Source organism: Rhyacophila brunnea, unplaced genomic scaffold, assembly GCF_057557595.1.
Source record: "Rhyacophila brunnea isolate RB1 unplaced genomic scaffold, BYU_Rbru_1.0 scaffold_17, whole genome shotgun sequence".
Lineage (NCBI taxonomy): Eukaryota > Metazoa > Arthropoda > Insecta > Trichoptera > Rhyacophilidae > Rhyacophila > Rhyacophila brunnea.
In genome coordinates, this window is record NW_028232827.1 from 4603913 (window position 1) to 4628766 (window position 24854).

Genomic DNA, 24854 nt, shown 5'->3' on the forward strand with positions numbered 1-24854 from the left:
TCGAGATCTTAACCTAGGTCTGAGACTGCGTATGGTACGTTGTTGTGTTCTCTCAATTTTTTTCTATGGTATGGAAGTATGGACGCTAAACCAAGAGATGTCACGGAGACTTGAAGCTTTCGAGATGTGGCTGTATAGACACATCCTCAAAATTCCTTGGACTGTCCGGGTGACAAATGTTGAAGTTCTCAATCGAATGGGGAAGGACCGAGAAGTTCTACGTAGTATCAAAACCAGGAAACTACAGTACCTCGGCCACATTATGAGAGGACAAAAATACATCATCCCCCAACTTGTCATTCAAGGAAAGATCAATGGGAAGTGCAGTAGATGACGGCGCCAGATTTCGTGGGTTAAGAACCTCCGTGATTGATACGAGTCTAGCTCCACTGAACTGTTCCGGGTAGCAGACGACAAAGATGAGATCGCCTTGATAGTGGCCGACCTCCGCTAGGGCATGGCACAATAAGAAGAAGAAGGAGATGTGAGGTTTGAAATTAATGTTGTATCTTCGAGTTCTTCTATATAATATAGAAAACAATCAATCCATACATAATTTTGAAAACACTTCTGAGAAAATATATTATAATCAATAGAAAAAATCTTTTTGAAAAAAGTAAGACACCCCGCAGGAATCGAACCTGCATATCTCGGGTATCGCGCCCACGCACATAGTCCAATATGCTAAAGGAGTCATACTTAATTGCGCCCCCTACCTATTGCTAGGATTAAAGGTAGTGGCAGTTAAGTTTACAGTAGAATTTTTCAAATGGTATTCCAGGTCAAATTAAAGGTATTCAGTGTATTTTTAACGATTTTTTATAATTTTTAAGAGCGTAAATAAGTGAAACGGCAAATAATTTTCAACAGTATGTGGAACGAAATTTCGCAGTCGTCGCCAATCGGAAACTGACAGTCGAGGTGTGAGCACGTCAATTTGTTTTGTGATGGCGTCGGAGGAATATATTATTCTTAAATCGTGTAAAGATGACTAAAAAACGTTCCGCATGTAGGTACTTGAAAAAGAAAGCATGTCAATGAATATGCTATTATTATTATGAATATAATAATAAACATAACATAAAAGGACGCATGTTGAATTTTTATGACAAATTATATTTCGTTCGGCTAGCGTCATTTGCACAATCCGCGCATCGCCTAGTCACGAAGACGACACACAATAATCAAAAATTGGATCGCACAACCATATGTTTTAAAATGTTAAAATCCCTCAAGTAAAATGGCGCTGTAGGCGACTTTTTTACTATTAGAGAAAATTTGTGATCTGTGTTTATCTCACTTATCTGGTCGATCCGCCATGCCGGGCCCCCATTGAGCCTGGGCCCCCAGGCTACAGCCCTGTCAGCCCCCCTCTTTTGGGGGCCATGCATTGGGAACAACTATTTGCGGACCGTCAGAAAGTTTCTGCAGATCGGCGGTTGGGATTTTAGACGTCAGGTGAAGTTGTACATACAATTTTCGTTCTTCCGTAAACAAATAATTAATACCGATGCATGTGATGGAAATGTTGTCATATTTTGCTAACGTTTCAGCAGGTATCCTCTTAAGTCTTAAATATTACTACATACACATATCAGTTATTTATTTAGGTAATATCATTATCATCATGAATGGTACTACAACCCTTGGTGGGTCTTGGCCTCCTTCAAAAACTTCCTTCATTCTGGAAGATCCAGCGCCGACACTCTCCAGTTGATTACCGACATTGGACTGACATTGGAGACAATCGGCGCCAATTTGGCCAGAGTGCAGGACATCGTGAAAATCAAATATTTTTAATCATAATCATCTTTTTTAAAATTGAAGTTACGAGTACTTAATAATATATGTAGCTATCATTATTTTATGGTAATAACTATGTAGAGTCCGATATATATTTAAAAAAATATTTGATTTATAAAATCTATTTTTATTTAAATTTGTCAAAATAATGACCAATTTGGTAGGTATCAGGCATTTGAGTGAGTAAAAACACATATAATGGCCCTCTATCTTCTAAATATCTTGAAAAATATTATATTTTAGCTTTAATTTTAGTACTTATATATTTAATTTATCATTTACTTCTATCATAGACTTTTAACCTTTGTCGTTTTGTATAAAAAAAGGCTAAAAAAAATCAAAAACCTAAATTTGACATGTTTTCTTGATTCCATTGATGCACAAAATTAACATAAAATATAAATAAATAATAGAAGAATTCAATACCTACAAATATTTAAAGGATTTATGTATTTAATTTGAATGAATAATAAATGAGTTATATCAATTTTAGTAATCAGTGTGCCTTTTTAAGTGATCCTTAAAAATTCATTCTGTCTCCAATGGGGCGCAGTCCAGCCATCTCAATTTCGGCCATCCAGGTCTTCTATTGCCCTCGGGGGTTGCGTACATAGCTCGCATTGCTGCTATGCATCTCTTGCTGCTATGCTCTCCTCCGGCATTCTATGCACGCGGCCGATCCAGTGCAGTCTTTGCATTTTCATATGCCACGTGATCTTTTCGCCTCTATAAAGTGTGTAAATAAATGAAGGCGTCCCCCGGAAAAGGGTCTATATGCAAAAACAAAATTGTTCAGGAGAGGAAAAAAACGTTTTATTCGATCATGCGGACTTTTGGAGTATATCTGTGATAATAATTATGTTCATGAAAGCACTCTTTATCATTGACAATTTTTTTTTTGATAATAAAATAAATCATTATAGACCCCTCTTCTACGGTAAGCATTTTAGTATCTCAAAAACTGTGGCAGATAAAATAATAAAACTTTCCAATAACGTGAGCAATGCTATATAGACCCGTTTTAGTCAATAAAATCACTTTTTGACATGATGTATTATATAGACCCCTTTTCGGGGGACGCCTTAAAATAACTAATTCTTATAAAAGTTCACATTTCAAAAAATAAATGAAAATAAAATTAACATTTTAATATACAGAAGAGTTGAGTACACATCAAAAAAGTTCATTTACTGTAGTACATGAACGCATGAACGCATGAACGGAGGTATTGAACATGTCAATAGGCAAATTATTCGAAATATAATGAATTATTATTGGTATTGAAGAATGCACTGAGTAGTTTGATTTATAAATAATTACAAGATAAAAAGAACATTTTATATACTTACAACATTTTAAAATTTTCTGTTGAATTATTATGCTCAATATGCTCAAACTTGTACTTGATATGAAGTAAATAAAAAATAAACAAACAAACAAATATAGAATACTGAAATGACATTTTGACATTTCGTTTAATTTTCGTTTTGATTTCCATAGTAACGCACGTATATATTAAAAATTTAGTTGCTAGGACCACCCCCTTACCAACCAATAATAGTCTTTTACTTTTTACGGATTTTTCTGAAATAACTTTCCATACAAAACAGAATTAACTGAAAATGAATTCAATTCTTCTTAAAGATGGCTAAAAGTATTAAAATAATGCATTGGCATCGTGTTCTGATATATTCTAAAAGTTTCAAATGTCTAGCTAGTCAGTCGGGAAGTTAAAAATCGATTGCAAGATTTGTACTGGACAAACAACCACCGGACAAACAAGAATACGAACTAATAAAAAACGTTGTAAAATCAACGGGAATCATGCATTTGTATAACATACTTAGCCGAAAAAAAATTCTAACCACATTAATGATAAGTGGTTACAAAATTCTTTCACTAAATTTCTATATACAAGCTTTGTTCAAATATAAATCAATGTATGATAATAATATATTATACAACAGTATATGAAAGCTTTTTTTCAAGGTCTTTTACAATAATAGACGGAAATTTATACAGCGATCTTCGTTAATATAAACTTTTAAGAATATTTTTGGCTTCGACTACCATGATTTGCACATTATTTACATATTTATTTACATTCCCGTCCGTTTCCCAGTCGGCTCTTATCGGAGGGCTCGAACCCCCGACCAAAACGCTCCCTACCCCACTGGCGATATTCCGCGAGTTATCGGCGTTAAAAAAAAGGTGCAAACCCCACTGACTGACTGACCCAAAAAGAAATTATTAAAAAAAAAAAAACAACGTCTTGGTTATAGTTTCTTTTTACACCTGTGAGCGGTTTTAATGCCGGACAGTTTTGACGTGAAACGTACCTATATGAAAACCGGGCATTTAGTTTACGCGAGAACGCCGACGCGGTATGACGTTCGTGCTGGAGCGCGCCGGGAAATGTTTTTGATAACATTGTATTTACGATTACCGCATTATAACACAACCCCGGCCGTGCCGTACAAATCGATAATATAAAATAACATGTAAAAACAGTTTTAATAATCATTGTGATTTAACATAATACTAAACACTGAATGTAATATAAGTCACCGGAAAATCTAAAACTGAAAATTGATTAGGTGGTACATAATATATTTTACGTTACGTCAAAAATAAAAATAAAACCCTTATTTTAAATCACAGATATTATAATATTATAAAACCTCCAACTAAAAAACATACTATGTTATTTTACACAAATCATAATATATGAAGCCTGCTTACATTTTATTGTGTATTAATAATATTTATTGGTTATCCTAACACCCCCCCATTTGAATAAAAATAAGAAATTATTTTCGGTTTTTAATTAATTAAATTAAGTGCTTAAATAAAATATTGTTCAACAATTAATTAATTAATTAATTTGTGAGTGTTTTATTTTTATAACAAAACAAATTCAAAGTAAGGCATTTGTTACAATTTTAATTAGTATGTATGTAGAAAATTCTAATGAAAATGTAATTATAATAATAAACTTAATTGTTTTTTTTTCATGTATTTAATTATTATTTAACATTTATTTTGTCTATTGTCATGAATATATAGATATTGATTTGATAGCATTAAAATGACCAACGTAAAATATGTATTAATTATCATGACTTCCTTTCTCATTTGATTACTTCAATTATACAATATAATGAGTGACTATTAGCTATTTTTAAGAAACAACAATCGATTAGGTAATGTATATTACACTTTAATGATAATTATTTATGACAATTTTAGTGTTTTTTTTCTAAATAAATAATTGTATTATTCCGACAATATATAATACAATATTTTTAATAATAGAAAATACCCAATGCGGCAACGTTTCGGGATGGTTTTATATAATATGTAATCAAAAACGACAGGCCTTTCAATATTACTCCATCATACTAACGTATTGCTGTAATATGTATAAAATAAAATAATTTTCATTTCTAATTAATATAATGTTAATTTAATAAATCAAACCTTTCATAATTGTATAGGTAATATCTTGTCTAAAAAGGAAAATATAATAAGTACCTATAACATAATTGAAAAAATAGTCAGATATATTCAATTTTACTCAATTCAAATTTAGAACATGATAATATTATCAAGTATTAACATTTTTGCATTTTCTTTAACAAATTAGGCATTAATGGATTGACTATAGACACACAATGATTTCCAATTCTTTCATCATTTTCACCAGGTGAAAAAAAAGAAGAAAAATATCTGTCAGTCTATAGATAAAACGTGATTTATATTATCTTTTGGGATTAATATAATTAAAATATAACATGTCTATTCTTATTTCGTTTTATTTAAAATTAAATCTGTGAAAGTCTAAATAAAATACAAAAAATGATAATGATTATTTATTTTATCTAAAAATAATTCATTTTACATTAAAGATGACAGTACAGTTTGGTTAGGTTAGGTTCTCTTATAAAAACCTAACTACTTATAAAGTTTTATATATAAAAATGCTAACATTTTTGAAAATCTATTAATAAAGTAGTATAAAGGGATTCATTAAATAGTTAATTAATTAAAATAAAACACAATACACCTATATCTTATTTAATTCAAGTAATCTAACAATGATCTGGACCGATTTCGTTTGCTTTCAAGGATATTGTCAGTATTCATAGATTTGATATATTTTTTACAAGATTAATATTTTGCTAAACCTATTCATAAGTAGTTTAATATGCAAACAATTAGATTTTTCGCGTTAACTGAAGATTCCACGTAATTAGATTATTTATATAAATAATTGTTCATACACAACTTGAAAATGTCCCACTAGAAGAAAATCTTTTTTAGACACCCGACGGGACTTGAATCTGTAACCACTGTATTTGCGCCAGTGTATTTTCCAATTAAGCTAAGGGCATCCTACTTAATATTTTTTTCTAGTAGGTATTTGTATTTTCAATATAATATAAAATGTTACATTATCAAATCTTGTGAATTATTCGACGAATAAAATAAATAGTTTATTAAATAATTTTTGTTCGTATGAATAGTTGTAAAAGTTGAAAATGTTTTGGCAATCAAAAAAAACCGGCCCTGATTTTTATTAAATAATTTGGATAAGTATGATAATATATTGTGTTTTAATTTAGATAATGAAATTAAAAAAAACTAATCCACAATGGCGTTAGGAACGTTATGGTGAAAATGAGTTGTTTATGGGGTTAGATTGTTTTGACTGTTATCTTTAGCGTCTCAGTACATCAGCTATTTTTGTGAAGAAAAAGATGACAAAAACAAAAATGGTGAAGAAACCCATTCTAATAAATAGAGATGCATGCTAAACGTTTGAAAGTACGACAAAAAAAAACGCTGGGAATACTGCACTGATTTTCATACAAAAAATGGCACTTCACTAGACAAACGTCAAATTGGACATTTGAGTCGCATAAAAAAAGTCGTAACATTTTGAATTTTTTACATTTTTGAGTTAAATATACCAAGTGATCCTAAAGTCATTAATCTGTATAATGAAAAAAATACTTTGGTATCAAAAGTCATTTTAAACCATGTGCAAATCGTTGTCAAAGTTGATTGTTGTTGTCTCACATTTTTTTAATGAACAATGTGAGTTCTGCCACCAAATCAGGGAGCTCTATTTCTCATAGTATGCTGTATGTCTGCAGCCTTAGGAGTATTATATATATATATGTGAGTTATGACTCTAGGCAACTCATTTTTATGAGAAAATCGCGTCTTTAGATTAAAAATTGTTTTTTTTTCAATTTGCTTAGCTTAGGTCAGTCGATATAAACGTGTTTGTGGGCATATCAATAAATAAATACTTATATAATTAACACAGCGTTACGTGTTACCCATTGGAAAAAATATATTATCTGCAGTTACATTGTAAAAGTAGTCATGTTCTGAGAAATCCATTCGCGGATCATCATAGACTCGGAAGTGAAATTGATTTCATGCCGAAACCAGTTTTGTTTGCCCTAAAAAATGTTTTCACTATCTTCGAAATTGATGATAGTGCAAACCGGTTAACGAGACATGCATAAAACATTTTATAGACAGAGATGTTGTTCGCCATATTCTGTCTGGTTTTAATCTACTACGATATAAATAAATACATGAACCTTCTTGTATAACCCTGTCCTCACGGTCAGTGACGTCCCTAGACAAAATGCCGCCCTTAGGCAGTGTCAAAATGCCGCCACATTTTTTTATACAATAGTTTATAATATCATCCTATCATGTCTCCAATATCTGAGAAATATGTGTTGTATGGATACATTACTAACAATATAAATCTAATTTAAATGCCATCTCTGCTTCAATAGACAATATTGCGAGTCTACGGTTTCAGATAGGTACATTTAAAAATACACTTGACAACTTCCAAAACTGTTGAGTTACTGGCAAACATATTTGGATAAATTTTAAGTATGTAATTTAGGTATGCACGTGTCATTGCTGTTCACCAAGAACGTGCCGTCCAAGGACAACGGAAGTAAACTAGACATCTCGAACCCGACAAAAAATCCTTATTCGTACCTAATTAATACATTTTGTTTCCAACCAGTGAGCTGAATTTTTTAATGGAAAGATATTTCCGTTATTACTAAGTTTAGGTATCTATTTCTATATATATCTAGTGATTCTCCTCGATTTGCCGCCCTTTGGGTAACTGCCGCCCCCAAGCGACGCTCAATCTGCCTACACCCACGGGACGTCACTGCTCACGGTTCGGCGTTATGTTTACGATATTCCGAATTTTTCCTTACTTATATTCTCATTGTGTCCGTAAACTTGTACGTATGCAGTTCGACGTATCACACTTCACCGTGAAATGCAAATAAACAATTGCAGATGGTAGGTATTTTTTAGTTTTTAAAGTTCTATTAAACCTTGCCTAAACCAAAATATAATTGATAAAATCATGCCATTAAACCATACATAATTTTAGATATTTCATGGACAGAAGAAAAGTTTTTGGTACAGTTCGGTTATGAGGAATACAGCGGAAAACACATTTTGAAAATACCCGATATACTAGATTATTTGTAAGGTTAACCTAACCTAGCCTAACCTAACCTAAACTAACCCAAACTAACAAATAATCCAGTATATCGGGTATTTTCAAAATATGTTTTCCGCTGTATTCCTCATAACCGAACTGTACCATTACGGATCTACATAGCCTACTTGCACTCTTCGCCTATATATGCAAGACAGTATGCTAAAATGAAAACCACTAACCAATAAACTGACTATCATATGAGAATAGGTTACATGTAAATTGTACGTAAAACATTTCACCGTGGCACAGTTCGCCGTGAGCTTTCTTACCGGAAAGAGATGACCGTATACTAAACGGTCTCCAATTTTATTAGATTCAAAATAAACATTAATTCAATTTACATAGCTGATTTTGGCAAAATTCATGAATTTAAGAATGAAAACCTAACCTAACAAATAATCCAGTAAGTATATCGGCTATTTTCAAAATTTGTTTGCTGCTGGCTTCCTGTAAAGTGTAAACCGACAAGAATCGTGTTTTATTTTAATATACGACCATATATTTGCGATACAACATTTCACGGTGAAGTGTGATACAGCGAACTGCATACGTGCAAATTTCCGGGCACGTCTCACTATTTGGTGGTTTTTAAGTCACCGTGAAAAAATCTTTAGACACAAAGGGGGCCGCAAGACAAAGAAGTTTGAAAACCACAGTATTAATAGCTTAGATTTATTGAGGTTAATTTTTATTTCATAAAATAATTACCCATGTAAACCTTCGATGTACTAGTGGCGAAGGGTGGAGGTAGGCTGTTAAGTGCCGCCATATATAGTGCACACTAAACTGTAGATATCAGTCTTACGTATTTGTTTTCATCGAAATAAGACTACCTACAATTATTTACAGATGGTGTTGGTTAGTTTTTCAAATTCAATTAAACCCTGCGAAAACTAAGCCATAATAGATAACAGTAAAAAAAATACTCGTTTATCTATAAAATAACTAAAATTATGCTACATAACTTATATAGTATATATTTATAGATAGAATAATATTTTTTTTATCTATTATAGTTTGGTTAGGCAGGGCTTAATGAATTTAAAAAAATGAACCGACAATATGTGTAATATGTATTCTTAATCCAACGAAAACAAATAAGTATGAATGAAAAAGTGTGCACAATTTTGTCATATCTCCCAAAGTATACCAAAACTATTATGGTTTGGCTTAAGCAGGATTTAATTGATTTTTAAAAACTAACTAAACTAATTTCTAAACTTAATTTACTAAACCATTTGTAAATTATATAGTCTTAGTTCAATAAAAACAAACTATTTATGGCGGGTCTTAACAGCCTACCTCTACCCTTTGATACTGCCAGGTACCTACATAGAAAAACTATGTTATAGGTATCTAGCTATCATAATAATACAATACATGAGAAATTACTTAACAAATGTTATCTGAAAACTGACGATACAATGAAGTATTATTTGCTGAACACGCGTATCCGATATAAAAAAAGTTCATGAAAATATATTGTTTTCTTATGTGCGATAAATAATTTCTATATGAATCAGTTGTGGACTAAGGGCAAAGCATTTTACCCCTAGTGTAAAATAGCTCAAGCAGTGGAATGAATTAGGGGAGGTGAACATTAAAATAATATGTAAATATTAAAACAAAAATATAACTTGTTTTCTTTTTAAGACATACTTACAGCATTTACTTGGTGTTTGTTCATGATAATTTATAAAATATACGTATTTATCAGTTGGTGTTTACCACATATATGTATTATTATATATTTTCCTTTTAATAATACGTCAAACGATCACTTTCCGACTGCCTTTCTACAAGGCATGCTCACTTTTCACTCTCTTGAATCTCGTAGGTCACTTCTGCTCTTGAGACATATTTGCCTGCTATCACGAGGGATGGTTTTCAATACTGGCGTCCTAAAGAATTTAAATTTATATGCGCTTGTCAATTATCTACGTGGTTGCCATGACTTATTATGGGTCAGAACAGTTTATTTGAGTCAAGCCAATCAGGCACCATTAGCGAGGGTTGCAAGACTAGTCAATGCGCTCCCTACAGACATATTCAATGATGTACTCTGCATTTTATTTTTGAAGCTTTATTTTACTGCTTAAATTTTGTTTCTACTTCTCTCTTGTCAGAGTAATATTTTTGTTATAATGTAAATCTCACGAAGTTATGAACGTCCTGAATTTTGACTTGTTATGTCTACAATTTTGTTTTCTTAAATAAATAAATAAAATTACGCATAGATGGTGAGCTTTATCAAGTATGAGTTTTTGTTTGAGTTTTATGTAATATTATTGTTAATTCTGTGTGGTGGATGTATGAAAGAGCTACGCAATATATGAAAGGGATATCTGATACAATTCCAAGTTACCTTTAAGGGGGGACATGCTCAGCGTAGGTCAAAATGGGGCTTTTATTCTATTTTCAAAGCATGGTCCTGGACATTCCTTAAACGTTGTAGATAATCTATTTATATCATTTTGAAGCCCTATTATCTTTTATATTTATTTTAAACATTTGATGACTGGATAAAGTATTTTTATTACATAAAATAGTATTCTTTTAATCCTCTCGCTCTAATGTTTTAGAATATAGTCATATTTCAGTACATAAATGTGCAGTGGTGTTAAGATTTTTTACATTTATTAATTTCTTAACGCAGTTATAAAACCATCAGTATAATTTATGTCGACATTATTATAGTGAAATATTTACGATAAAAAATTATATTGATAATTTCTGTGATCCCAAATTTGAAAAGAATTAGGCATTTTATTATTCAAAAAATGGGCAAGATTAACATATTTGACGATAATTCTAAAGATATTGATTATTAGTTATGTCTTTGACCATTCAAATGTGATAAAGATCCTACGACTACTGATTGCTTTATAATAATTATTGACCTAAGAATACGTTAGTGTTTTTTTTTGAAATACGCCATTTCTTTTGGCTTTCCCCAGTGGTTAAGCTACAACATACGGCCGTAGCCATAAATTGACAAACGATAGCTGGAGTAGGGAGTAAGATCATGATAACGCGCGTGTTTGAACATGTACCGTTTTAAAAAAAACCTAACCTAACCTAACCGAAAAAAAAATCTCTTTTTCCGCCCTTAAGTTAATAGTGGGTGGCCCACGATCGCCGACCGGGTGGCGGATTCGAATCCTCTCATCTCTGTTTGGACCCAGAGTATGGACTTAATAGGTTGAGTAAGTGGCTAACATCAATTTCTCGTAAAAATAAAATATGTTAATACAACCTATCCTCTATGGAGGCCAATATTATGATCTTCTATCGTCGTATATGATCGAACATGGTAAAAAAATGGTTGTTGGGAATATTTAATGGGAAAATCGTATGACGAGCAGGCAAAAATTCTGTGTGTGAAGAAAGGAAAAGGATAGCATTTAAATAAATAAGAAAAGTAAGTTAAATAATATGCCAAATTAACCATAATGGATAACGTGAGAAAAAGTCGAATAAACGCTTACGAGTTAGTAACTACAGAAACATAGAAGTTCACATAAAAAGTCGTCCAAAACTCAATTGCTTTTTGGCTATTCCGAAAAAGACTTATTTTCACCTTTCTTACAGAATAACATACATACATACGCCCACACATACATACACATAATATACATATATATAATTTAATATTCGTAATTTGAAAATACCTCAGTTATATACCTACTAGATTTTTTTTAAATACGACGTCCAATGTGTTTTATTATATATATTCAATAATATAGAATGTTAAATTCTCAAATCTTGTGAATTATTCGTCGAATAAAAGAAATGGTTTATAAATATAATTATACATTACCATGTTCGATCGTGAGAGGATCATTTATACCACAGAGTGGAGGTTTCATAAACAGTTTTTACGAAAAATGGATGTTAGCCATTTGCTCAACCTTTTACGTCCATATTCTTGATCCAAACACACGTTGAAAATACAACGAGCAACATCGTTAGACCAGGGACTCACGACATTATAAACCGATACGTTACCGCTTGGCCATCGGAGGTGTCCCTATTCCTTACACACGCAAAATAAGGGTACTTACTCACATAATAATATATAACTATACTAACTCATATTTGAAATATTTTAGAAGAGAGTTCTTTAAAACAACCTACTTTAGTTATTTATTATTTGTATAGATAAATATATACATCATATTTCAATGAAACTATTGACGAAAATAATGATACATAAATGTGTCTATATTAATAATTAATAACTTAAATATCATGTTTCAAAGAACACTTAGGTATATAAAATATTTCAATTGTCTGCACTCAGCTGACGATATAACATATTGTTAAGTAATACGGGGAATGGTACAACTGGACGCCAGGACAATTGGACACCGCACTGTCGTAGACACGTCGTATACAGAACGTAGACGAGGAATTTTAACCAGTTTCTATCTACTACTTAGTAGTTTTAATTCATTTTACTCTTAACATAATGTGTTTTTATTGCGAATTGAGAATTACCATGCTTTATATAAAAATAAAAACTCTTTTTTCGTTGGAACTTAAACATATGCACGATTAAATCATTATTTGTATCGCTACATTTCAAAATCAGCTAAGTCCACCTTTAGGTATTTTTTCCTTTTTTGTGAATTGCTGAAGAACTACTGCTTTCTAACATTTCTGCATTATCAAAATGTGGAGTTTATTAATTTTAAATATTCTATACTCGAAACAATATAAACTTTCACCCTTGTGGCTGTGTATTTGAGAAAACAAAAAGCTGTTTTTCTCCTATTCATCTATTGTGGACTTGGCTGATTTTGAAATCTAGCGACACATTTACGTGTGCATATTTGAATTCTCACCAACTATTAAATCAAAATATAATAAGTTAAATATAAATAATAATATTAAATATTTTTTTAAAGTACCTAAACGTCTATTTATTTTCGAATTGCGTGGCGTCCAGTTGTCCCGGCGCCAAATCGTCCTAGACCCGTAATACGTTATTGGTGTTATATTTTAAATCATTTATAGGAATTCTAAACTATTAATAATAATTGTTATGTCTACCTTGTTTTTAGATAATCTATATTGTCGATACGATCAGTGGCGGCTCTGAATATTATTTCCGTCTCTCAGTACTGGATCCCGACTCATGATAATGGCATACGCTGCACTACCATATAATATTTATAATACGGAGTGCACAATTTATTTGCAGGCTCGGCTGCCAACCCCTCTCAGTAAGTCTCTGGCTAGGCCGAGAGCAAAGGCATGGTTCCGACGTCAAAAAAGCGCGGGAAAAAACTGAATCAATAGTTTGACTAGACGCTGTGGAAATCACACCAAAGTAAAATGTAACGTGATATGAGAATATAACAAAAAGGCAAACGAGATAATCCTTTTTGTGAAAGCACAAGATAAAATCTTTGTAAAAGTTCCATTAATCAGGTACCTACTTTTCGTGATATGGAGTTACACTGTTTTGATTGTCTTAGTTAAATATAAAAAAAGTTTAACGTCTCATTATTTTGATGCCGTTTTCTACCGAAGGTTGGCTACCAAATTTACAGTACGTCTTCCCAGCGACGTATGCAGGGCAAGTGTTGCCTTGGGGCGGCACTTAAGACGGTAATTCAATGAAACAGCAAATAATTTTCAACTATAGGTGCGACGAAATTTTGGACTCGCTGGCAATCGGAGAGCGAACCTCGAGCTGTGAACACGTCAATGTGTTTCGTGATAGTGACGGGAGTATTAATTCTTAAATCGTGTAAAGATGACTAAAAACGTTACCCATTTACTTAAAAAAGAAAACATGTCAATGAATATATTATTACTGTTACTAATAGAACAATAAACAGAACATTAAATGGACGCATGTTGGATTTATAAGACAATTTATATTTCGTTCGGCACGCGTCATTTGCACAATCCGCGCATCGCCTAGCCACGATCATTTTAGACCATGCCTCAACTGAGGTATAGCCTTAATAAAAGGACGAATACAAACTTTTGAAAGCAGTGGCATAATTCATGAAGTGGACAATGCTGGAAAGTACCGATATCTTGGTTTAAAAAATAAATGACACACACATGACTTTACTCATTAGGAGGCTTCCAAACTTGTCAGTATCTTAGACATCCACGTGGCTAAAACCACAGCTGTTTGAGAGTATGTTTCGTGGAAATGCTCTAACCGTCTACTTGTCGAATCGTCACCCCTTCCCGTCGCCTTAAAAATCAATTATAAATTATTGTATTATATGCACAGTGACGTCCCTAAGTAAAGTGCCGCCTTTAAGCAGACTTAGAATGCCGCCCCCTTTCATTTTTGGTTATAAAGTTACTAAGACCTTAAAATAAATGACTCGGGCGAAAGTTGCGTGTCCCCTTTTATACATTTTTGGTGATAACATTTTAATTAGTTCAGATCTGGCGTGGGTACAATGTTGAATAACTTCTGACGCCCTTTACATTTTTTGTGTTTATCAAGTTTAGAATATTATGTAAGAAACTGTATCATATTATATGGTTATAGTTTATTATTATTAACATAAAGGAACGGCTCTCGACGATATGTCTGAGAAGAATTCTGCAGTTTTTTGGACATATTGTCAGGCGCTGACCGGACAACCTTGAGAGACTGGTAGTTTTGGGTAGCCTCCAGGGAAGGTGAAGCAGAGGAAGAGCGTCTGCGCGATGGAGCGACCAAGTGAAAGAGCTGACTGGGGGCACCATCCATTCTGCCCTGAGAGAAGCGGAAGATCGAGAAGGATGGAAAGTCTTGGTCGCTCAAAGGATGGTGAAATTTAAATGTGGTCACGATCCTCAGCCATGAGTGCACGACCAAGAAGAGAGAGAGTTTATTAACCCTTATAACTTGCAAAGTTTGGTAGGTATAATATACCTACATAACAGTTCGGTGAATATATAACCTAACCTGACAGCTTCATCGAAAACCGCCACAGCTTTCAACAGTAAAATATTCGTTGTTTCATTCGCCGCCCTTTATAACGTGCCGCTCCTGTGCAACGTATGACCTGCCCACCCCCACGGGACGTAACAGTGTGCGCGCCTGTCCGTACATTAAATTTGCGTGCGTCTAGTCTGTCCTTTCTTCATTTTTACCGTCAAATTTTCTGGTATATAATATATGATTTTGAAAGATAAGAGATCTTATAAGGCGTCGTTTAAAAATGGTTTGCTAAAGGTTTTGCCCTTTATAACTTCAAAATTGCTATTCTCCCATTTCCCGTATCGGAGATGCAATACCCGAGATAAACATATTCACTGACCACATTTATGTCTTTTAGAAGCAGACTGGATTGATGTGTAGTATTATTACGATATATGGACATCTATTTGTTTATCTTTAGACCCATTGATACTCTTTTATTCTACCCGGGAATAAGACAGCCATCTAGCGGGTGATTTTGAAATAAGAAACAGAATTTAATAACAAATGAATGATGCTTAAATATTATATAGAATAAGTACAAATACAGTGACGTCCCGTAGGGTAGGCAGATTGAGCGTCGTTTGGGGGCGGCAGCTATTCGAAAGGCGGCAAATCGAGGAGAATCGATGTAGAAATAGTTACCTATGCTTAGTAATAACTATTAATTAATATAAAAGGTTTAACAGGACTGTAGTTTTTTTTTGTTGGGTTTGCGATGTCTAGTTTACTTCCGATGTCCTTGGACGTCAGAAGTAAATGACCAGTAATGATACGTGCAGATTTGTGAATTATATTTGAATTATCGGTAGGTACCGTTACACCCCCGAATGGTCCCCATTTGGGGATGTCTCTGTGTATCTGGAGAGGCCCGAGATGGTATCAGATCCAACAAATAGTAAGGGTTGATTGCAAAAATAATTAAATAATGTTAAATATCTGACCGGCAACATTGTCTGAATGCCGTTAAAAATACGAATAGCAACGCCGCATTTGTACGGCTCGTAAGCAACCGTTTGTTTTAGCGGAAGAAGCATTTTTGACAGCAACGCAGTACACAGTGTTAACCTCGCTATCCGTCAATTGAAAAGAATTTGTATAAAAATGTAACCAGGTAGAATATATTAACGTAAATATACCTTGCCGTTTCCAACACAATTCCGGTGTGTTATTTGTTCACCTCCAAGTCCCGAATCCAGACGAAAATCCATACAACGAAGCAAAGTGACAGAGTGTTTTCACTTTCGAAAATGAAGGGAAATGACAGCACCTACATACTTACATAATTTAAAATGTATCCAAAAATATTTTTGCCAGTCATTCGCGAGTTTTAGAAGTTATCAGGTGTATTTTTAAATGCATCTATGCAAATTGTCTGTCGAAGCAAATATGCCATTTAAATAAAATAAGATTTAGTGGTAATTATATTTTTTTAGTAGGTAATGTATCCATACAACACATTTCTTAGATATTGGAGTCACGAAAGGATGATAAAAAATACTATATAAAAAATGGGGCGGCATTTTAGCTCTGTCTAAGGGCGGCATTTTGTCTAGGGACGTCACTGTACAAATATGTTGAAAAAAACCTTATCAATAGAGATGGAGTCTAGTTAGTCTAAAATGTATAAAATGTAAGCAAAAAAGAACCCCATGGCCACTGATTAAGTTAACTGCAAGTGACTGCATTGCATGTTTATTTTAAGAGAATTTCACACTTCTGCAACGACATTAAACTGTAAAATAAGATTCATCCAAATAGTGTGCAAATATTGTCAAAACAAACATTGCATAGGTACCTACCTACATACTGCCGTATTCATACACTTTTGAACCGCATTCAACGCAGTAAGCGGTTTATCGGCCAAATAAGAAAACTATAAAAAATGCATACGTCACGAAGATGCGTACAGGAATGAGCTGTCAGTGTCACTTTAATATACGTCTAAAATGAGTTCATCACAACAAGCGTTTAGTAGGAGACTTGAAACGTGTCGTTGTGCTATAATCGGATTCATGATGATGCTAAATGATGCTAAATGCTTGTAAAAATGTATACAGATCGTGGATCGATGGAGATGTATGTAATATGTCAATGAGTCCGCGAAGCTGTATTGCCATATTATGGAAATATTTACTGGGAATTTATCATTTTGTGCATTAAGAAGTGTAAAATAAATATGATTTTATAACTAATAAATTATTTAAAGTTCGTGATAATTATGCATTTATAATTATTAAATTTATATGGTACCGTTTGCACATTTTTACACCTATTCATAATTTCAAAATTTTAAATTAATTATCGGGAAATTTAAATTTAAAAGTTGGTAACATTAGCCACAGCATGACGCGTATTACGTTAGCGACGTGACGTCACTATTCGACAGATTCAAATTAGGTTTATGCATGCAAATTTGCAGTAAATAGCTTGAATGCAGTTTGCTGTTATACGCATACGCCAGTTAGGATTACTACTTCTACTTGACCATGTTAAATCCATATAGGTACATAATATAGACCTCCACAGAGTGGAGGTTGTATTAACAGATTTTGTTTTTACGAGAAATGGACGTTAACTACTTGCTCAACCTATTAAGTCCATACTCTGACTCCAAACACAAATTGAAAAACAATGTGTATTTGCCAGACCCAGCATTCAAACCTGGGACCCACGACACTATAAGCAGACGCTTAAGCCGCTCGGCCGTCGTGGGTGGTGTTTTATAGGATTGCATAGTATAAAATTGATTTAATATTTCAGGCATTTCACATATCGTATCAAAGCAATTTAGCGTGGAAAGATACTCGTTCGTCAACTATATGTAGGCGGCCAAAAGCAATACATTGTCCATTGTTTTTAGGATGAATTATTACGTATAGCACCAATAAATGCGTGCATAGACTAAAATATATAAAAGAAACATTTTTGGTTGCGTATTTGGATTTTTAAAGCAGTTCGATTTTTGAATCTAACATTGGTAACAAGTTCATTATTTTACAACGTTTTTATTAGCTCGTATTCTTGTTTTTCCGGTGGTTGTTTGTCCAGCACAAATCTTGCACTCGATTTTTAACTAACTTTCCGACTAGCTAGACATTTGAAACTTTTAGATTATATCAGATCACGATGCCAATGCATTCTTTTAATACTTTTAGCCATATTTAAGCAGAATTGAATTCATTTTCAGTTAATAATGTTCTGTGTGGAAAGTTATTTCAGAAAAATCCGTAAAAAGTAAAAGACTATTATTTGTTGCTAAGGGGGTGGTCCTAGCAACTAAATTATTAATATATACGTGCGTTACTATGGAAATCAAAATGAAATGTCAAAATAACATTTCAGTATTCTATATTTGTTTGTTTGTTGGTTTGTTTTTTATTTACTTCATATCCAGTACAAGTTTGAGCATAATAATTCAACAGAAAATTTAAAAACAAAAAGTTCTTTTTATCTTCTTCTATTGGCAGCCCCAAAAATAGAATGGCGAATAAAATGAAGAAGAAAAATAATGAACTTGTTACTTACTAATGATAGATTCAAAAATCGAACTACCTTAAAAATCCAAATATGGAATGTGTTTTATATAATGCCTGGTCCACACCGGCAACAAGTCGCGCGACAACTCGTTAAATTTTACGATAATTATCATAATTGCTTAAGAAATTTTACGATAATTATCATGCTTATCGTAAAATTTAACGAGTTGTCGCGCGACTTGTTTTCGGTGTGGACCCGGCATAAGACTCATTATAATACCTGCCTAGAATCTATTGCATAGGTACTAATTTTATTATTTATCTTGGATATTTTCAGGTTTCGTTTATAGTTAATCGAATAATAAATTAACGTGTGTCAAATTAATAATTAAATTAATTGTGATATTAAATTGTGCATTATAATAAATAATAAAGGAAGTGAAAATTTTCAAACAAACAAAATAATAATATATTTAACAAAATGGCTGTTCACAATCTCTTAAACGCGCGCTTTTTCGCGCTGAAAAAGTCCGTGATATCTCTGGTGGCGCTGCTCCTCATATCCGCTTTGGCCGCGCCGCCGGAAGCGTCCGCAAAGCCGACATTTTCGTTCGGGTTTCCCGCCGGATTCTCCATCTCCAGACTTGTCGGGGGCGGTAACGAGGTGACTCAAGAAGGAGGCACTGGGAACGCGAGATCCACGACCGGGGTTAAGGCCTACACCGGTCTCCGCCTCGCCAATGACTCCTTGATCATGATCTACTGGTACGATCAGCTCGTTGCCATCGTGGAGCTGGGGCCGAGGAAGCTGTTGCTGAACTGCGAGCTCATCGAAGTCTAGTAAGTGTCTGCCTACTTTATATTATTTTTATCCATGCCCATTTTGTATTCCGACTCACCACGTGAAAATTAACTGACAGAGTAGTGTGAACATTTTTGGGGGGAAATTGTTAATCTTTCAACGGAAGTAGTCACTCGTGATTTTGTAGTTTTTTTTTTATTTATTAAATCTCGGAATTCTATACTGTCCAAACTCCGTTTAATATTTGACGACAACGTGTAAACGTGTGAACATGCGTTGATTTTCGATGTCTTGTTTGTAGCTGCAAAAGTTTACAAACAATTGTATAACTTGTTTATGGGGAAGTGTTTGTCTGTCTGTACCAGGTTTATGTATTTATTTTATTCAGATTTTCAACAGTTGCATTCTTCGTAAAAACACAAATGGAAGATATATCTATATACAAAATGATTATGCGAATTGCGTTAATACACTTAAAACTGTAATTTAAAAACAAATAATTACAAGATAAAAATAACTTTTTATATACCACGTTTTAAAATTTTCTATTGAATCATATAAACTTGACAATTCTATGTATTAATAATTTAGGACAAATAAGGCAATTGTCAACAAATCATTTTTTTGCTATTTTGCAACAAACAAACAAAATATAGAATACTGAAATGTCGTTTTGATTTCCATAGTAACGCACGTATATATTAATAGTTGTTAGGACCACCCCCTTAGCAACCAATAATAGTGGATTGGATTACAGATTTCTTCCGAAATAACTTTTCAGACAAAACAGAATTAACTGAAAATTAATTCAATTCTACTTAAAGATGGTTAAACGTATTAAAATAATGCATTGGCATCGTGTTCTGATATATTATAAAAGTTTCAAATGTCTAGCTAGTCGGGAAGTTAGTTAAAATCGATTTCAAGATTTGTACTGGATAAACAACCACCGGACAAACAAGAATACGAGCTAAGAAAAACGTGATAAAGAACGTGGTAAAATTGGATCGTTACACAAGTACAAGGTATACATAATTGATTAATGAATATTATGTAGAGAACATAAATATAGAAATCGTTAGAAAAAATAAGACGAAAATTGGTAGATAAATACTAATTAGTAATATTTCCTCTTCACAATTATTCAAAGAGGTGATATTTATAAACACATAAGAAAGACAGGATACAAATACATTTTAGTCTATAACCTGTGCAAGTTTCGTCAATATTGGTTAACTCATTTAGTGCTGACAACGCGACTGGCGCGTTTGCATTAGTTGGCCATTATATATAATTAACATGATATGTAAATGCGGTTATAATTGAACAAACCGACAAACAGACGCAGGTATACTTCATTTTACAATGTTTTTATTAGCTCGTATTCTTGTTTGTCTGGCGGTTGTTTGTCCAGTACAAATCTTGCAATCGATTTTTAACTAACTTCCCGACTAGCTAGACATTTGAAACATTTAGAATATATCAGAACACGATGCCAACGCATTCTTTTATTACTTTCAGCCATCTTTAAGCATAATTGAATTCATTTTCAGTTAATTCTGTTTTGTTTTGGAAAGTTATTTCGGAAAAAATCCGTAAAAAGTAAAACACTATTATTGGTTGCTAAGGGGGTCCTAGTAACTAAATTATTAATATATACGTGCGTTAGTATGGAAACCAATATGAAATGTCAAAATGACATTTCAGTATTATATATTTATTCAGTATTAAGTACAAGTTTTTTTGATCGTTTAAGCTAGAATAGAATTGATAGAATAGCTAGATAGAAAATAAGTTTATATGATTCAACAGAATTTAAAAACGTGGTACTTATATAAAAAAATATTTTGATCTTGTAATTATTTATGATTAATACATATTTTAAATCATTTTTGCGGAAACCTTTTGGGAAACGCTACTCAAAAAATCTTACTTACCTACGCATGAGTACCTACCGTTAATGAGGGGTTAAAAATATCTCTGGAAGCCCACCTGATGCGCAGTGATTAATTCATAATAAATTTGGGGAAATCTTCAGAGGGCAGTTAACGCAGTAATGACGGGGGCTCCCGGTGAAGTTAGTGGAGCCGCACTGCGGAAAGTGGTGACCCATATAATACTAATAAACCTACCTAAGGCTCATATCGAACCTGTTTTGCGTCATACCCACCCCCTAAACGTCTACCCGCGTTATTTATTTACTTTTGACCTGTGCAATTATTAGTGTCAGCATATTCACTGACAATGAAGTGCTGTTGAAGATGTTGGTAGGGCACACTAATTGGGCACAAGTTTATTGATTAAAATTCAAACGCCTGTTACAAAACATTATATTTGTGTGATTATCAGTTGCGCGGAACGTACGTACATCATAGTATTTAGATTTACGATTCTCTAAATTGATTTAAATTCAGTGCTCGAAATGGATAGGAGCGGACCGGCCGCAGCTCCAGTTTGTGATACCTTCGAGACTGTCACATATTTTTTCTTAAAGTTTAATACGAATCGTATGGTAGGTTACAACAGAAAAAATCTAACTTATCTAAAAATATAACTACTTAGTAATAAATGAATCACAAAAAAACCCAGGAAAAAAATATAAAGATGTACTATGACTTCACCGGGAATCGAACTTGGAACCCCAGGTAGAAAAATCCAGTACCTTGCGCATTGGACTATAAGAGTATGATATGTGCACAAGTGTACAATATCCTCTTCGGATATCACTATCGTTTCCCTTCCCACTGATAATACCTACGTCCTACATAGTATATGACAGATTATAATTAGAAGAAAAATTCATATCAATATACAGATTATAATTAGAAGAAAAATTCATATCAATAGGTACCTAATAGAACTAGCGACGTCCCCTAATAATATGCCACCCTTAAGCAGACTTAGAATGCTGTCCCCTTTTCAGACTATCTTAAAACAAATACCTACACCAAAAATCTTTAAATAATTGAAATACAAATAATCTAATGAGAATTAGACCATTTCTGCGAAACCTACTCTCAAGCAGTGGTGGTTTTAGGTAGGTACGTAGAGGTCTGTGGTACTGATATGTTTGGAGGCGTGTGAAAATGTTGCCTGTACAATAAACAGCCATTACAATTGTTGGTAAAATAATATGGCAATAGTAATGTTCGATATTTTTTTAAATTAAGAATATGTCAATGCTCTCTAATGAAGTGGCTATATCGTCTGTTTCATGCAAAACCGCCATTGTTATAAAAGGTTGTAATATTTGTATCCGTTCTTTCGTTTGATACCCTCTATAATGCAGTGGCGAAGGGTGGAAGTTGGCTATAAAGATCCGCCATAAATAGTGCACACTGAACTTTGTCAGTCATACTAATTTGTTTTCATTGAAATAAGACTACAATTTACAGATGGTGTCGGTTAGTTTTTAAAATTCAATTAACCCTGCTAAAAAAAGTCATAATAGATATTAGTAAAAAAAATACTCGTCTATCTATAAAATATCTAAATTATGCAATTAAATCATATATAACTTTGGATATTTTATAGATAGAATAATATTTTTATCTATTATAGGTTGAATTAGGTAGGGCTTAATGGATTCAATAAAAATGTGCCAAGAATATGTGTAATATGTATTCTCAATCCAACGAAAATAAATAAGTATCAATGAAAAAGTGTGCACAATTTTGTCGTATCGCCCAAAATATACCAAAACTATTATGATTTGGTTTAGGCATGGTTTAATTCATTTAAACTAACCGATACCATCTGTAAATTGTGGTCTTAGTTCAATAAAAACAAATACGTATGATTTAAAAGAGTTTAATGTGCACTATGTATCGCGCATCTTAACATCCCACATCCACCCTTCGCTACTGCTATAATGTGACCCACCTATGCAACGCATGATCTGCCTATCCCCATACGCCGTCACTGATTGCAACAGTCCATTCGAAAGATAGATGTTTCCGAAATATTCACACAGCTAAATGAGTCGCCTAGAGTCATAACTCACATTTTGCAATTTTGTCATTTTTGAGTTAAATGTACCAAGTGATTCTAAAGGCTATCTATATAAAGAAAAATAGTTGGGTATCAAAAGTCACTTTAAACCATGTGAAAATCGTTGACAAAGTTGACTGTTGGTGTCATAACTCTTCTAAACTCAAATTTTCAGTGAATAATGTAAGTTCTGTCACCAAGCCCTTTCTAACTAATCAGGGAGGTCTATTTCTTATAGTGAGCTGTGTGTCAGCAGCCTTAGGAGTATTATATCGTATCTGTTCTGGCAGAACACACTAACTGGAGAATACTAGTTTTAAGTAATTTGACTTTGAAGTTTTTAAAATGTTTGAAATGGTCTATCATGTGAGTTTTTTTTTTTTTGACCATGTCCGATCTTAATAGGATGATATGGGCCTCCACAGAGTAGAGGTTTGTATTAACAGATTTTTGTTTTTTACGAGAAATGGATGTCAGCCACTTGCTCAACCTATTAGGTCCATACCCTGACTCACACACAAACTGAAAAACAATATGTGTACTTGCCAGACCCAGGATTCGAACCTGAGACCCACAGCGTGATAGTCCAACGCTTATGCCGCGCGGCCACCGTGGGTGATTATTTATGAATTGATTGATTGAATATTACGTGAGTTTATTAAGTAGTCGTAAAAAGGATGACTTTAAAATAAAGACTGTTTATTTATTAAGAAGGTTTCCAGACTAAAGTTTGAAATAAGGAACATTTTGGTATAACTAACTCAATATGTAATTTTTTCGAATTAGTCTCTTCTGCCAGAACAGTGACGATATATATATTTAAAAAAAATGTAAATCGACTCACTCACTCATTAATCTTCAAGGAAGTTCAATACTTTTATTCTAACTACAAAAAATAGTGCTCCGGTGGTTTATTGCGATTATCTCAAAACTTTGGAATATGTGAGTTATGACTCTAGGCAACTCAAATACCTAATACATATTCAGTTGGCCGCGATGTGCTTCATATAAGAGATTTTATTTAGAGCCGAGTTCTGTTCGTGACTTGAATCCACTCAGAGGCCGATAAATAAATTCTATTTTCACTTGTACAATGCTCGAATGACCCAGTCTCTATCGAGTGGATAATAGCAACTGTCAACTTATATTGCAAAGTCGATAGTGTTACTGTCAACCTAATGGGGCGACTCTTATCACACTGTTACCGGACAAAGTTTAACAACACTCTGGTACTAAAATTGAACAATTTTCTATTCAATGTACAATAAACACAAT

At 33.2% G+C, this 24854-nt stretch overlaps 1 protein-coding gene across 1 annotated transcript in view; it reads left to right on the forward strand.

Moving 5' to 3' along the window:
* The first annotated feature begins 4168 nt into the window (after positions 1-4168).
* Positions 4169-24854, forward strand: part of LOC147073586 (uncharacterized) — a 147361-nt gene continuing 126675 nt past the window's right edge. Inside the window, exons 1-2 of the mRNA XM_085944840.1 lie at positions 4169-4725; positions 19125-19627. Of these exons, the coding sequence (XP_085800966.1) occupies positions 19269-19627 (359 nt within the window). The 5' untranslated portion in view covers positions 4169-4725; positions 19125-19268. The remainder of the gene's footprint in view (positions 4726-19124; positions 19628-24854) is intronic.